Raw genomic sequence first — 13895 nt, 5'->3', positions numbered from 1 at the left:
TCAAGTATGTTCAAAGTCAAATTACTAGTATTTAGAATAATAATTAGTAAAACATTTCACACAATATAATTCCAAATAACGGTATACTTTACGATTCTGAAAGAGTTGTTAGATCCGCGCATCGAATTAACAAAGTTTGACCTTTACACCTGTAGCAAAAAAAATCCAAACATATGCTTCGGAATTCAATGACGACCGATTGTAAACAAAAGCGAGGTATTAGTTGGTTTTAGCGCTTTTAAAAATTACAAAAATGATGCGAGATATGTATGTATGTGAACTAAGTAACATATTGATGAATTAAATTATGCTTTTTTTAAACTATGGCAATTGAAACAAGAAAAACCGGAATAGACAGTGCGAATTGCAAGTTGATGTTGGTCCATTGTTGCACACTGTGTATAGGTAAACAAATTTAAAAACAAAAAAATATTGATTCATTTGTTTTTATTTTTTTATTATTATGTATCATATGAATGTGTAATAATGATGAGTTTTGAAGGGTTTTGAATCGAATTAAAATTCAGTATGAAATTCAATGGACCATATCAGATCGGTACCGAAACGCAGGCGCGCATCCTCCAAAATCTCGTTTGTTTTCGAAACGATCGCAGCGCCATTTTCGCAGGTTTTTAGCCTGTGGGGTGGGGGTGGGGGGTGGTCGGGGAAAAGCCGCGAAAAGTACCCGAGAAAATCGTACCTGAATAAAACGCTGGCTGGTTTTGTGGATGGGGGCTCAGCGAGGGGCGTAGCGCCCGGTGGGGCTGCGGCGCCTCACTCGGCCGCCGCCCACCATCGCCAGCGGCCCGCACTGACCGAGGGCCCCTTCGCCCCCTACTCCTCTGCCCCTCTGCCCCCCTGTGTCCCCTCTTTTCCTCTCTCTCTCTCTCTACCTACACATTGCACAATATCGCCGTGACCTGCTTGAGGCGCGCGCACACTACCTATACCATGTCTAGGTACATTTCCAGCTTCGCACACATTCGATAATCGTGCAAATCTTTCAAATTTGCCAATTTGTTGCGCTACACACGTACACGGATCTGCGCTATTATGGCGTGAAGCTTCTTTCGCACATCTATGTATTTGAAAGAGAGACAGTGGCGTAGCGTGAATTCCTGGTGCCCCCCCCCGCAAAATATTTTAAGGTGCCCCCCCCCCCCATATATTCATATTAATTACTAACAGAAAAATAACTTTCCAAATTAATAATTTATACCTTTTTTACGTATCGGTATATGTACCTATATATCGAAGTGCATTAATAGTTTAATCTGGACGACCAACAAGCAGTGTACAATCTGTTTAAAGTAACTGATGGTGAATTTTCCTTAAAAACTTCCCACCTGTTAATGGTGACAGCGAAAAATTTATATATTTTATTGGTTTTAATCATATAATTTTTTTTTATTGTTTACACATTGAAAAAATATATACAAGAATAAGAGAATTCTCAGCAAATAGGTTGAAGTGGCACTGTCGTTCAAAAGTTGGAAAAAGACGGCAGACTTCTACCCCTATTGGCATAGATCAATTACACAATGAGGATGAATTCAAAATATGTGTAATAATGTATGTACATACATATATAGTACAAATAGGTTGAAAAATAAGAGAAGTTTTTAAAAAAGTTATTTCAAAAAAATTACCGAACAAATTAAAAAATCAGTGAAAAAGGCGCGCTTCGTGGCGCCCCCCCCCGCATTGCGGGGTCTGCGGGTGCGGTAGCTACGCCACTGAAGAGAGATGTACGTTTGACTTGAATATTGCCGGGAAGCACTGATCGAGACTGAGGTACTGATTTTACCACGACAGTACATACTTTTTTTTTTTGGGTATCTGTCCTCGTAAGTCGTGAGATAAAACCAGTATACTTTTTTATGTAACAGAATATTTTATCTAATAGATGGATGAATATATAAAAATATTAGCAAATTTATCAAATGCTGTTTCCATTTATCAGGAAGATGGGTATTGGCTAAAATTAGCATTTAGTATAGTCAGAATAAGTCGCCGCTAAATAGTCCCTAAAGGCGTGATCACACAGCGAGGGATGCCGTATGCTGTACGCGGGATATATTTTTTTAGATAGTTTTAAACATACAAAAAAAACACGCGTATACGGCGTCAAATACGCGGTATAGTGCGGGTCTCGTTGAAATTCTATAGAATTGTTTATACTAACTTGACGGTGATATATACCAATTCGACCCTTCGGACGGAGCTAAAAATAATTGGGAGAGGCGGTGTAGCTAATGGACCCAAAGATGTCAATAATAATAATAAAAAACAATAAGATATAAATAATTAAATAAAAAAAAACTACAAGAAATAACAAAAAATATATAATACAGAGTGTTTGGTAGCTCGATACAAAGCCTTGAAAGGTTGATAGCTTACATAATTAACAACATTTTGAGCCACACACGCCTCAGTCCAAAGTCTTACGGTTTTTTTTAATTTCATTTTTAAAGATTTTTAGTAAAAACACCAAAATCTCACAGTTAATTGCTAATACTGCCCAAGTTAAAAGAGGTATGTTAGTCAGTTATTATTTTCTTGTTTGTCTAATGTTTATTCAATCAAATAAAAACAAATACAACCATCTGTGTCAACAGAAAAAAATAATAGAGGCACCATAAGTTTTCAAAAATTTGTCAAGTAGGAAAAATCCGATATTTTTTTTTACATTCGATATTTAATTTTGAATTACACTAATTGTTTGAATTAATTTCTATTACATTTTTGGTGCTACTTCAGTGTGTGATCTACATTATAATTTTTAATTTAGTGTGCAGTCCCTGATTACCTATCTACAGTGAATGAATAGTTGAATGACATACGGCGTGTATATCGTTAATTAAATTTAATCTGTTTGTTTTTTTTTGTCCAACGTGATATTGAAGTAACACCATTGCATAAATATGGATAGGAATTGAACAGACATACTTACATATGTATACATGTACATACTTATGTATACACATGTAGCTTAAATTTCTCTAAAACTAGGGATTATTATTAGGGATAGCACTACTTTTGGAAGAGTGTGTATAAAGGACCACCAAACATTATGCAATTCAAATCAGTATTCGTATAAAATTAATTTATTACAAATAAAAACAGCGAAGCGGTGATAATTTCAGCTGTAAGGTAAAGTTTTGAATCGATACGAATGATTTCATTCATATGTATGTATGTTGACATATGTACATACATAATAGGTCACGCACAAGACAAGCTGACTCATGCAATTCATTTTATTTTATGAAAATATCGTTTTTAAACAAAGAACATTTTAAAATAAGTTTGCATCGTTTTCATGAGCAACGTGTATTGGGCTTCTTATGAAAAATTCACAAGGCATTTACACTCGCGCATGCGCGTCCTGGAAATTTACCTTTGAGCCGTTTTCCAAAGAAAATGGATTTGAATTTGGGGGGATTTGAAATGATTAAATTGAATGTACAATGCTAATTTAAAAAAATATGATTTTTTGTATATTTATTTATATATTGATTTAGTTATTTTGCAGATTATGCTGGAATAGAAAAGTGTTTTCAGTGGTTTTCCTTTAATTTAATTATTCATTAAAGAGACATCTACAGAAATATACGATAAACATTTTTAAATTGACACAAATTTTACAATACGATTTTTATTTTTATTTTATTTATTCATACGAAAAATTTATTTATTTCAAAATAATTTACAAACATATGTACATATATTGATACTTGTACGATTTCAAAATAAATAAAGATTTCCATGCAAATCTTGAATATAAAATATTTGAATATAAAATATTTGAATATAAAATAAGATTAATTAATTAAAAAAAATATTTAATTTTAAAGTTTAGTATTTAAAAAAAAAAAAAAATAATTTAATAGAAAAATAGTAAATAAAACAAAAAATAAAAAAAAACAATTATTGAAATTATAAAAAAAAAATTCTTAGACTTTATATTTTATAGTATATTATAATGACTTAAACGTAAAACGTACTACATAGCAATCTCTTTCAGCATCTCTCGACCGATAGTATTTCTACTGGTTTTACCCGGCTTCGCTCGGTATTTGCAATATAAACCACTTAAAAATGGCTAATTTAATAGTAAACATTGTATTTAATTTATTGGAATAGTTTTATTTTATTTAAATTTATTTGAATATTCATTTTTTTTTTATTAAATTTAACGTCACGGAGACTACCAACCAAACCTTACATACTTACATACAAGGACTTTTTTAGAAATTATATATTAGATAGAACATTGTACGTACGAAATGCTATTGGTCGAGATGGTGTCACGACAACTGGCTCACGAACCTTTCACTCAACGGCATTACGCACACGAAATTTCACTCACCCGACAACTGGCTCACGGGCATTACCAAAAGTACCGATACTGGTGGTGTCAGTATTTAATCGAAAACAAGCCTTTAGAACTACCAGTACTACAAACTAAATAAATGCTTTTGAAAACCTGTCGAGATCGGGTGAAAAGGACAGCATATAAGTCTTTTCCTACAACGGATGGATTTTAGGTACAAATGTATTTTGTGTGTAAATACATTTTGTGAATTGTGCGAAAATGCTATAAAATTGATTTCCCATTTAATGGTATCTTACATAAATAACGAAATTTACACAGTAGGCAATCTAATTTGAAAAATATTATGTGTAAATGAAGCATTTCTGAGTAAGTTCTGTATTTGAACGATAGTTAGAATCTATTAAATTTTATTTTATAGATTTTTAATCAATTGGATTCGGCCAGATTAATCCGCCTCCTAATCCACTCAATTGGAGTAAACTTTTGACATTCTCAAAATACATAGTGATAGATAAAAGTGGGATTCCAAGAGGAATAGTGATAGTGATAGATAAAAGTGGGATTCCAAAAGTGGGATTCAAATAGGAAAGAGCTTGATGATTAAATGAAAAATATAAAAGTAAAACAAAATTATTTTTTGGAAATTAATTTATTTTTATATTATTTACTGAATAAGTTATTATTATTACAATAAATGTAATGCCTTTCAAATATACAGTATAGATAAAACTAAAAAATGAACATGAAGGTTAACATGTATAGGTACAGTAGGTTTGAAAATCGACATAAATTCGAGAATAATAATAAAATCTCAAATAATTCATTACATCACAATTAAATATACTCATATAAGAATATTTTCATATCAAGCGATAGTCGTAAATACGTTTAAACAATATAAAATCGTTAACTAAAATTAAGTTATGTACAAAAAAATATACACAAATCTATTCAGAACTATGAAAATGGTGTGAGTATGCATTTCAGATATACTAACATACAAATATCACTCAAGTCGAGAGTTACACTACATTGGTAAGTTATAGGCCTTCGCTTTTAGGCTCACACTCAATAATTCATTCGAATTATTATGCAAGAATTAATTATAATAAACGCTGAAAAGCGCAGTTTAAATTAAACATAAAATTAGTCTTTTATTCTTAATGCAAAAAAGACAAATCACAAAAAAAAAAAAAACAACAATAAATTAATCTTAAGAGTCTGGCATTTACTCAGCGAACTGATAATAATGAGCACGACTATTATACACATAAATCTAAACATACATTCATACTAAACGAAAGAGTACAATATTGAACAACCACAAAAACAACCATGTAATTTAATCAATATTTACAAATGCAAGTTGAGATTTCATATATAGTCTAAACACCTAGTAAATTATTCACGTAAATTGAATACTTCACATACCGATAGACGAGATAAATTTCAATTCGTGATAAATATTTGATTAAATTAGTAGATTTATTTTCAATAATCACATAATTTGGTAAATAAACACTACAGATACATTATAGATGTGTTCTTACCACATTTGGAGGGATTTTTGCACACGCACATGTACACGCAATAATATTAACCATCAATGACTGTGCGGCTCTCTCTACACACTTTTTAATATCATACAATATGAAAATGATCGAGTTTGAATACATATATATAATGGTGTTTGCGGTTCGTTAACTGAATGCGAGAAATGTTCCATGAATCCGGCGGCCTTTTACATTATTGATAACTATCAGAACTATAAGGCATTTAAAAACGGTAATCGAGATTTTTATTTACATCTATTAAATATGTCTAATAAAGCCACTTCTAAATTTGATATAATTTACCACATAGATCATTGATGAGTACAAAAGTGATAATTCGATGAAATTCAGTCTTAAAAAAGACGATCGTATCTGAAAAATTTAAAAGCCTTACACGTTTTTATTACTCTTTGTAATGGAAGATTATAATAATTGGATCGAGTTAAAATAAAACTAGCGATAATTGATATCTATACCCCTGAATACACTTTCACTTACTGTGAAAATTTTATATTTCATTATTTCGCATATTATGAAGTGTAGTATTTTAAAAGTTCATTTACATTTAATATCTTCATTGAATTTAATAAACTTTGTGCTGCTCATTTTATGTATATATATAATTATTATGATATACTAAGTGAAATACAATTTATAAGAAAATATGAATTTTTAATACAAAATTAAATAAACGCACTGGGTTCGTACTTTATATTATACATATACAATCCGCGCTATGTTTTAATTGATCGAATGAATTAAACTTTCACCACTACACAAAAATATTTTGGCTGCGGCGTACGATTATATATATACTATAATAATGTACATGTTTTGAAATTAAATGCACTGATTTATTCGCGGTGCTTCAGTTCAGATTGATTCAACGTAGCTAAAGATGAAATCGAACGTTCTACGACTTGACCTTTAATCACGCAACACCACTGTCCAAATGACTACGTTTCTTACAATCACTCCTCGGAGTGACGTGATGATCCGGCGTAGACTTCAATATGTCCGGCTGGCCGTGAGACATGACCCTCTCCTGGCAACCGCTGGATGTTTGATTGGTTTGAGAAGATCCAAACGTAAGAGTGGCATTCCTGTCCGAAAGCGTCATAGTCGTGGCGTGAGAATTCAACGTGGCGTGTGAATTCAGCGTGTTGTGAGTTGTATGATAGTGAGTCGACGAATTAAGAGTATTGTGGTGGGTAGAATGTGGTAACGTAGAAGGGGATGAGTGAGGTAGTGTGGAAGGACCCGGTCGGGATCGAGCAGATCTGTGACTTCCGTTGCGCGTCAACGAATTCATCTGAGGAGTTCCCGGCTGGCCGTGTCTCGATAGTGCGTTTTTATAATCTGCTATCAAATGGGTTAACTCCGCCATCTATAATGGTACAATATAACCATCATCACAATGTTGTTATGAATAATACATACAATTAAAAAAAAATAAACGAATAAAAATCAACCTTTGGTTTATTAAGGCTAATCAACATCTTTTCAATGCCCATCGTGCCGTCTTCTCCATTTATGACCATCATCAGATCATCTTGAACGCCACCGAAAAGACCGATCAAGGCATGTGCGTAACGAGCAATAACACCCATAGACGCAAGTTCGAGAATTGTAACACCATCCTCGGATACAGCCAACCACACCATCGATAAGTCTGGTTGTTTAATCTAAAATGTGCGTGGTTATTTTAGTAAATTGTATGTATTTCAAATAAGTATGAGTAATATTTCATAGAAAAAAATAATCACCCTGGCTTGGAAGAGTGTTGCTCCAAAGAATGGCCATTTACGCGTACAATTCAGGTAAATTCTAACACAATCCAAGGTACTGCGACCTCTAAGAGCTAACCATTTTACTTTAAGTTTATCTTCAACTTCCCTGTAACATAAAAGAATTTTTATTTTATTTTATTTTACACATTATACATACATTATAATATGTGCCATCACAGGATTTACTCCAAGGTGACACATATGGTTAGATTAATTTTTGTACAAAAGTACTAATAATTTTTCAAACATAGCAGTACATAGGATACAAAAATAGAGATATCAATGGACAAATTTTTGAGAAATACATAATATACATAGGTAACAAATTCGAAATCTTAGTAACTTGAAATTATGAGAAACTGAGGTGGAGGATACTGATTTATTGGATCCGTCTCAACAATTAACACTTTGTGATCGGGTCACGAGAATTCTCGTGTTTGAGTACCCAGCGCTTGATGGCGGGTCGCGAGAATTCTCGTGTTCACGTAGTCTGCTCTTGGACTTCGGGTTACGAGGAAACTCGTGTACTTAAAATATTTTTAATCAACGACATCTCTTTAGCTGGATACATACTTCATATACAAATGATAAAATCGGAACCTGTTCTATATATTTTTTCTCGTGGAACCATTTAAACTCGTAACATGTGTTTCAAATTTGTCACACCCATTTTTTTCAATCTTTCCCTTGTTTCTTCCTATTTCACCCCAAAATTAAATCCAGATGTAGTTTACCGTGAAACGCTGACCTTTTCGGTTCTTTTGGTCGCTTTCGTGAATTTAAATTTTTAATCCGTAAAAATGGCTTCTCGAGCTGATGATCAGGATGAAATATTTGCCGATAATAATTCAATAAACGGTGAAAGTGATATTGAAGATTGTGATAGCGATTCATCATCAGAAAGTTTTTGTCCTAAAAGACCTCGTTTATTGCGGCATGTTTCAAGTGATTCGGAATCGGATGATGAAAGTGATTTTGAAAACATGTCGTGGTCACACCGTGATACCGTGCCAGTGTTAGAAACATTTTTGGGCAGCACTGGAATCAAAATCTTCCCCAATGATAGTGAAAATGTTAGTGACGTTACAAAATTGTTCATTGGGGATGATATTTTATTATTTATGGTGAACGAATCGAACAGGTACCATCGTCAAAACATCGACAAATTTAAAGATTTAAAAAAATCTCTGAAGTGGAAAGATGTTACGTTGTTGGAACTAAAAAAGTTTTTAGGCCTAATTTTGCTAATGGGCCATATAAAAAAAGAAAAAAGGGATGATTATTGGATAAAAGATCCGATGCTGGAGACCCCGTTCTTTGCAACCGTTATGTCTAGAGACAGATTTCGCCAAATATGGAGAGCGTGGCATTTTTCAAATAACGAGGAAATAAATGCAACTTCTGGAAGATTAGTCAAAGTTCAACCCATAATCGACTATTTTATTGAAAAATTTAATACTGTGTATAAGCCGACACAAGAACTGTCTCTAGACGAAGCCATGATACCGTGGAGAGGCAGACTGGCTTTTCGTGTGTATAATGCCGGAAAACTAACAAAATACGGCATTTTAGTTCGAATGGTTTGCGAAGCTGTCAGCGGATATATCAGCAATTTTGAAATTTATTCAGCTACTGGAAAATCACTAATAAATACGATAACATCGGTGCTTACTCCGCATTTGAACTTATGGCATCATGTTTACATGGACAATTTTTATAATAGTGTCAATGTGAGTATATTCCTGCTGACTAAAAAAATTCGAATTTGTGGAACAATTAGAGTCAATAGAGGTCTTCCAGCAGATTTACGGGTCGTAAAACTAAAAAAGAATGAAATGACTTTCCGTAGAAAAAAGGATATTCTTCTTCAAGTGTGGAAGTCCAAAAAGGACGTAAGAATGATTTCCACCATTCATTCTGCTCAATTTGCCGTAACGAAAAAAATAAATATAAAAACTGGAGAAAAGATAATGAAACCAAATTGCATTACAGAATACAACAAATACATGAAGGGGGTGGATCGTGCAGACCAATATTTATCATACTTTTCCATATTACGTAAAACGACGAAATGGACAAAGAGAACGGTCATGTACCTAATGAATTGTGCTCTCTTCAATTCATATAGAGTTTACAATACCATGAACTCAAAAAAAATTAAATACAAATTGTTTTTGTTAGCTGTAGCACGGAGTTGGATAAACCAACAAATCATAAATGATACCATCGATCCAGTAGCACATTGTAGTACTAGTAATACACCAATGCCACTTGCAGACAATGTACCTGCACCAGCACCAGTACCAACGAAGCGTGCACCGACAAAGGACCATCCCCTAAGATTATCTATGGATTTACGAAGTCATAAATTACGGCCCATAATGACAAGCGGCACAAAAAAATATCCAACTCGACTATGTCGTGTGTGTACCGCACAAAAGAAACGCAGTGAAACCCGATACTTTTGCGAGTTCTGTAACGTTCCACTTCATAAAGGTACCTGCTTTGATAGATATCATACACGCGTAAACTATTAATTATCATTTTTAAACATTGTATAGAACTATTATTTATGTTATAAGCCATTTTTTAATTAAAACTTTAAAACTATAAAACAATACGTATTTACAAGTGAAAATAAAACTTTTTTGTGTTGTGGTGTTCATAAATATAATCTGCAGATACTGGTGAGTACAAATCAAAAATTTTATTTAAATACAATGAGAACTTCGAGAGTTATACGGATTTTAGCGAGTATTGAGAGTAAACCGCAATATCGCGAAAACATGCCCGCTTTCGCCTTTCAGGCGGCCGCGCGACCTACCCGATCACAAAGTGTTAAGCTAGAAAAATCGGAAAATTCTAACAGGAGACAGTCGATCTGTGTTTTTTTGATAATCACAAGACCTCGCAAGCAGCGTATTTGACTGGGACTTGAACCCACGACCTATTTACTGGACCAGTGCACTACACTGTAGCTATCATTGTTAATCATTATTCTTCCTTCTCTTTCATTTTTGATCTACACGTTGTAGATGTATTGTTAAAACTTGAGTATTTAAGCATCTACATAGTTATCAAGCTATGTACATATATACATGTTCTATCCACTGCATCTGTATTTATAATATAGCCTTATTTTATTTTATCGTAATCTAAATGCTAAAAACTGAGAGGACACGGGTTCGAGCCCCGATCCGGTTTACTGGCCAGACCTTGGATATGTGACTCCAGGTCAATCGTTTTCTATCAAAGTTTACCAATTTATCTGATTTCATTGTTGAGACGGCTTCTACCAAATTAGCCACAAATTCTTATTTGTTAAGATTATTCGAATTTAGGTAGGTATGTTTGTGGCAGACGCGTGGACAAGTATGGGGATTTAAAAGCATACACACATCCACAAAGTTATACACATACATATGTATGTATGTTAATTCATCATTTTGAATGGGTAAACGGGTTGGATCGACGAGTGTGTAATGCGCGTACTAAACATTTTCTATTAATACGTGAGTGCACGCGCCTATAAATTACCTTACATTATATTTATATATATACCATATAACTTTATTTTAATTCGTGTATCAATTCCTTTCCGAAATCACCCGTTGAAATAAACAGGCACAACAATAGATATATTTAAATTTATATAACAGGCAAACCCGTAACAGCACCATGGTAAATATATTTTTTTAAAAAGTAAAAAATATCCAAAATCTTAACCACAGTATAAATAATTTGTAACTATTTTAATTATTTTCAAATACACAATTACGCACCTTAGCTGTTCAATTGATAATCCAGTTCTATAACGATAAGGATAAAATCTATCGACGAGACCTACTGATTTTTCAGGTTGACAATCGCCCATTTCTAATTGAGCCATAAGTGCTCCTAGTTCAGTGCTTAATTCTCTCGTGACAGGAAAACGACCAGCCACAACTAAAACAAAAATAATATAACATTACAAAAATTGATCGTATTTTATAAAAATATTTAAAAAAAAATTAAACATTTGAACCTTGTTGGTTAACTTGGTAACATAAAAGAAGTCTTTCTCTATCAGTCTCACTTCTGGCAGCATGCCGGAAGTATAATCGATTGCGATAACTAAGCCTAATCACTCTTGAATTTTCGAATTTTCCAGAGCCTTTTTCACGCAGCGCTGTCTCCCACTTTGATATAACATCACAGAGCTAAAATAATTCATTGATTAGTAAATAAATAAACAATGTTACAAAATTGTATAATAGTAGTAGTGTTCACCTTTTTATCTGATTTTATGTGATGTTCCATGTCCTTTTCAATGGGATCGTCGCTGAATAATGTGAAGCCTGAAACGGCTGGTTCTCGACAACTAAGCTCGGTGCTAAGAGTAGATAAGAATTCCTCTACGGTAGTTGATCCATCAAAACTGACGACCTGCGTAATAAAATGAATGCATATTATCATTAAGTATAATATAAATGTATCATTGATGTTAATTATAAATGTGATATTACCTGATAAGTATTATTAAGCATATGCACAGGAATTGCATGAGGTAGGCTGTGGTGATACGGATTTTTAAGAAGAATAGACAATACTTCCATCCGAGACGGCTTGTCTTCTCGACTGCCGTTACGTATTGTTCTTTCCAAGGCGCGTTCACAATATGCTGCATACTTTCCACATTCAGTTCTATAAAATGTTAGTTTTGTTTAGAATATTCTTTATAATTTTAGATATTGATTAAAAAAATGAGAAAAATTTACTTGGAATCTGAATTCCGAGACAGATGTAATTTCAGGTACCACAAAAGACGATTATTTCTGGGTACAAAAAGACTCACAGCCAATGCTAATAGTTGCCAACCTTGGACAAAACTATATGTAGGAGGATTACTTTTGCAGTCGACAGATAATAACGGAGCCTAAGGAAATTACATTGGATTAATTAATACATTATATTTCATTAAATTATATAATATATAATGTTCAATTAAACTAATGATTATTTAAAAAAAAAATAAACATAAAAATCAAAAATGATATCTATATATCGAAACTAGTTTCATGATGAATTGTAGAATTAAGGAAACCATCAATAATGGATAAAAAAAAAATATAGATATACAATCCGTAAGTCTACAATTCGTTTTTGTGGTTAGCTCTGTTTAAAATAAGGTTTCGTGTACATGAAATAAATTTTGTTTTTGTGTTAGATCATAAAAAAAACCGTTAAAAATGAATTAACTTGGAAAAATGCATATTAAATAATATTTGAAATCACATTAGTATACAAAGCATGCACATAATGTTCCCAAACTCGATGAGCAAATTTCACAATATCATCTTTACAGCCAATTGTGTGTGCAGAAAAATATATAGTTTTGTGAGTAGCCAATCCAAACACATTAGTAATAAAAACTAGATACGCATGTATAAATTCTTACCGATTTATTATATGTTTATTTAATATTATATTAAAAATAATAAGTTTTCTTCGATTTGTATGGAATAACATATGTATAGGTATATAAAGAATATAAACTAAAATAAGAAAAAAAATGTATAGAACCTTGATAATACAATTTTTTCAATAAAAATGTGAAGACGTATGATATGAAAGTGGCAGATTTGAAATTATCGATGAAAGCTGTGGTTTTTTAATATCAAAACCTACCTGGACGGACAGAGGAGAACTGCCATTATTGTTGGCACCGTCTGAGCCACCACTATGAGAAACACTGCCCGAACCATTGTTACCAGCTGAACCAGTGTCGCAAGTGAACAAGGATTGAGTAGCACACAACAGTAGTTGCTGCAAATGAAATGTTGGTGTGTTCCAAAATTTCCTATCAACTATTATTTATTATTATAATTAAGAGATCTATTAAATCTGAATTGATTTAATAGACCTAACACTTTGATGACAAAATATTTAACAAAATAGTTTACATATGTAAGTATATCTCATAAACAAATATTTTACATACATACATATTAACATTAAAAAGTCAAAGCAGAAATTTTCATAGAATTCAAATGTTTTATTACATTACAAATAAATAGAATATTAAAAATTTAAATAGATTTATAAGTTCTTTGAAAGATTTTAATACAAAGTCTAGTTTTGTATATTATATAATATAGGTATATATAAAACACACAAAGAAAAGTGAAAAACTTTTTTTTTTTTACATATTCATAAAAAATTACTGATAAAAGG

The 13895-nt window shown here is 32.4% G+C and overlaps 2 protein-coding genes across 3 annotated transcripts in view; both read right to left on the bottom strand.

Annotated features, from left to right (window-relative positions):
• norpA (no receptor potential A) overlaps window positions 1–957 on the bottom strand; it is a 28403-nt gene extending 27446 nt beyond the window's left edge. Inside the window, exon 1 of one of the 2 annotated variants that reach the window (XM_077439834.1) lies at window positions 701–957. The gene's annotated coding sequence lies outside the window, so the exon portion shown is untranslated. The remainder of the gene's footprint in view (window positions 1–700) is intronic. The other variant, XM_077439836.1, reaches the window with a different exon arrangement.
• Window positions 958–4978: 4021 nt separating this feature from the next.
• The window catches only part of LOC143918466 (uncharacterized protein CG43867), a 220600-nt gene continuing 211683 nt past the window's right edge, over window positions 4979–13895 (bottom strand). The window contains exons 22-30 of the mRNA XM_077440421.1: window positions 13350–13487; window positions 12440–12597; window positions 12188–12365; window positions 11952–12107; window positions 11707–11881; window positions 11465–11627; window positions 7659–7788; window positions 7365–7577; window positions 4979–7279 (exon numbers count right to left, since the gene is read on the bottom strand). Of these exons, the coding sequence (XP_077296547.1) occupies window positions 6824–7279; window positions 7365–7577; window positions 7659–7788; window positions 11465–11627; window positions 11707–11881; window positions 11952–12107; window positions 12188–12365; window positions 12440–12597; window positions 13350–13487 (1767 nt within the window). The 3' untranslated portion in view covers window positions 4979–6823. The remainder of the gene's footprint in view (window positions 7280–7364; window positions 7578–7658; window positions 7789–11464; window positions 11628–11706; window positions 11882–11951; window positions 12108–12187; window positions 12366–12439; window positions 12598–13349; window positions 13488–13895) is intronic.

Source organism: Arctopsyche grandis, chromosome 10, assembly GCF_051622035.1.
Source record: "Arctopsyche grandis isolate Sample6627 chromosome 10, ASM5162203v2, whole genome shotgun sequence".
Classification (NCBI taxonomy): domain Eukaryota; kingdom Metazoa; phylum Arthropoda; class Insecta; order Trichoptera; family Hydropsychidae; genus Arctopsyche; species Arctopsyche grandis.
The sequence above is the reverse complement of the archived record's forward strand: the minus strand, read 5'-3'. Positions and strand labels throughout refer to the sequence as shown.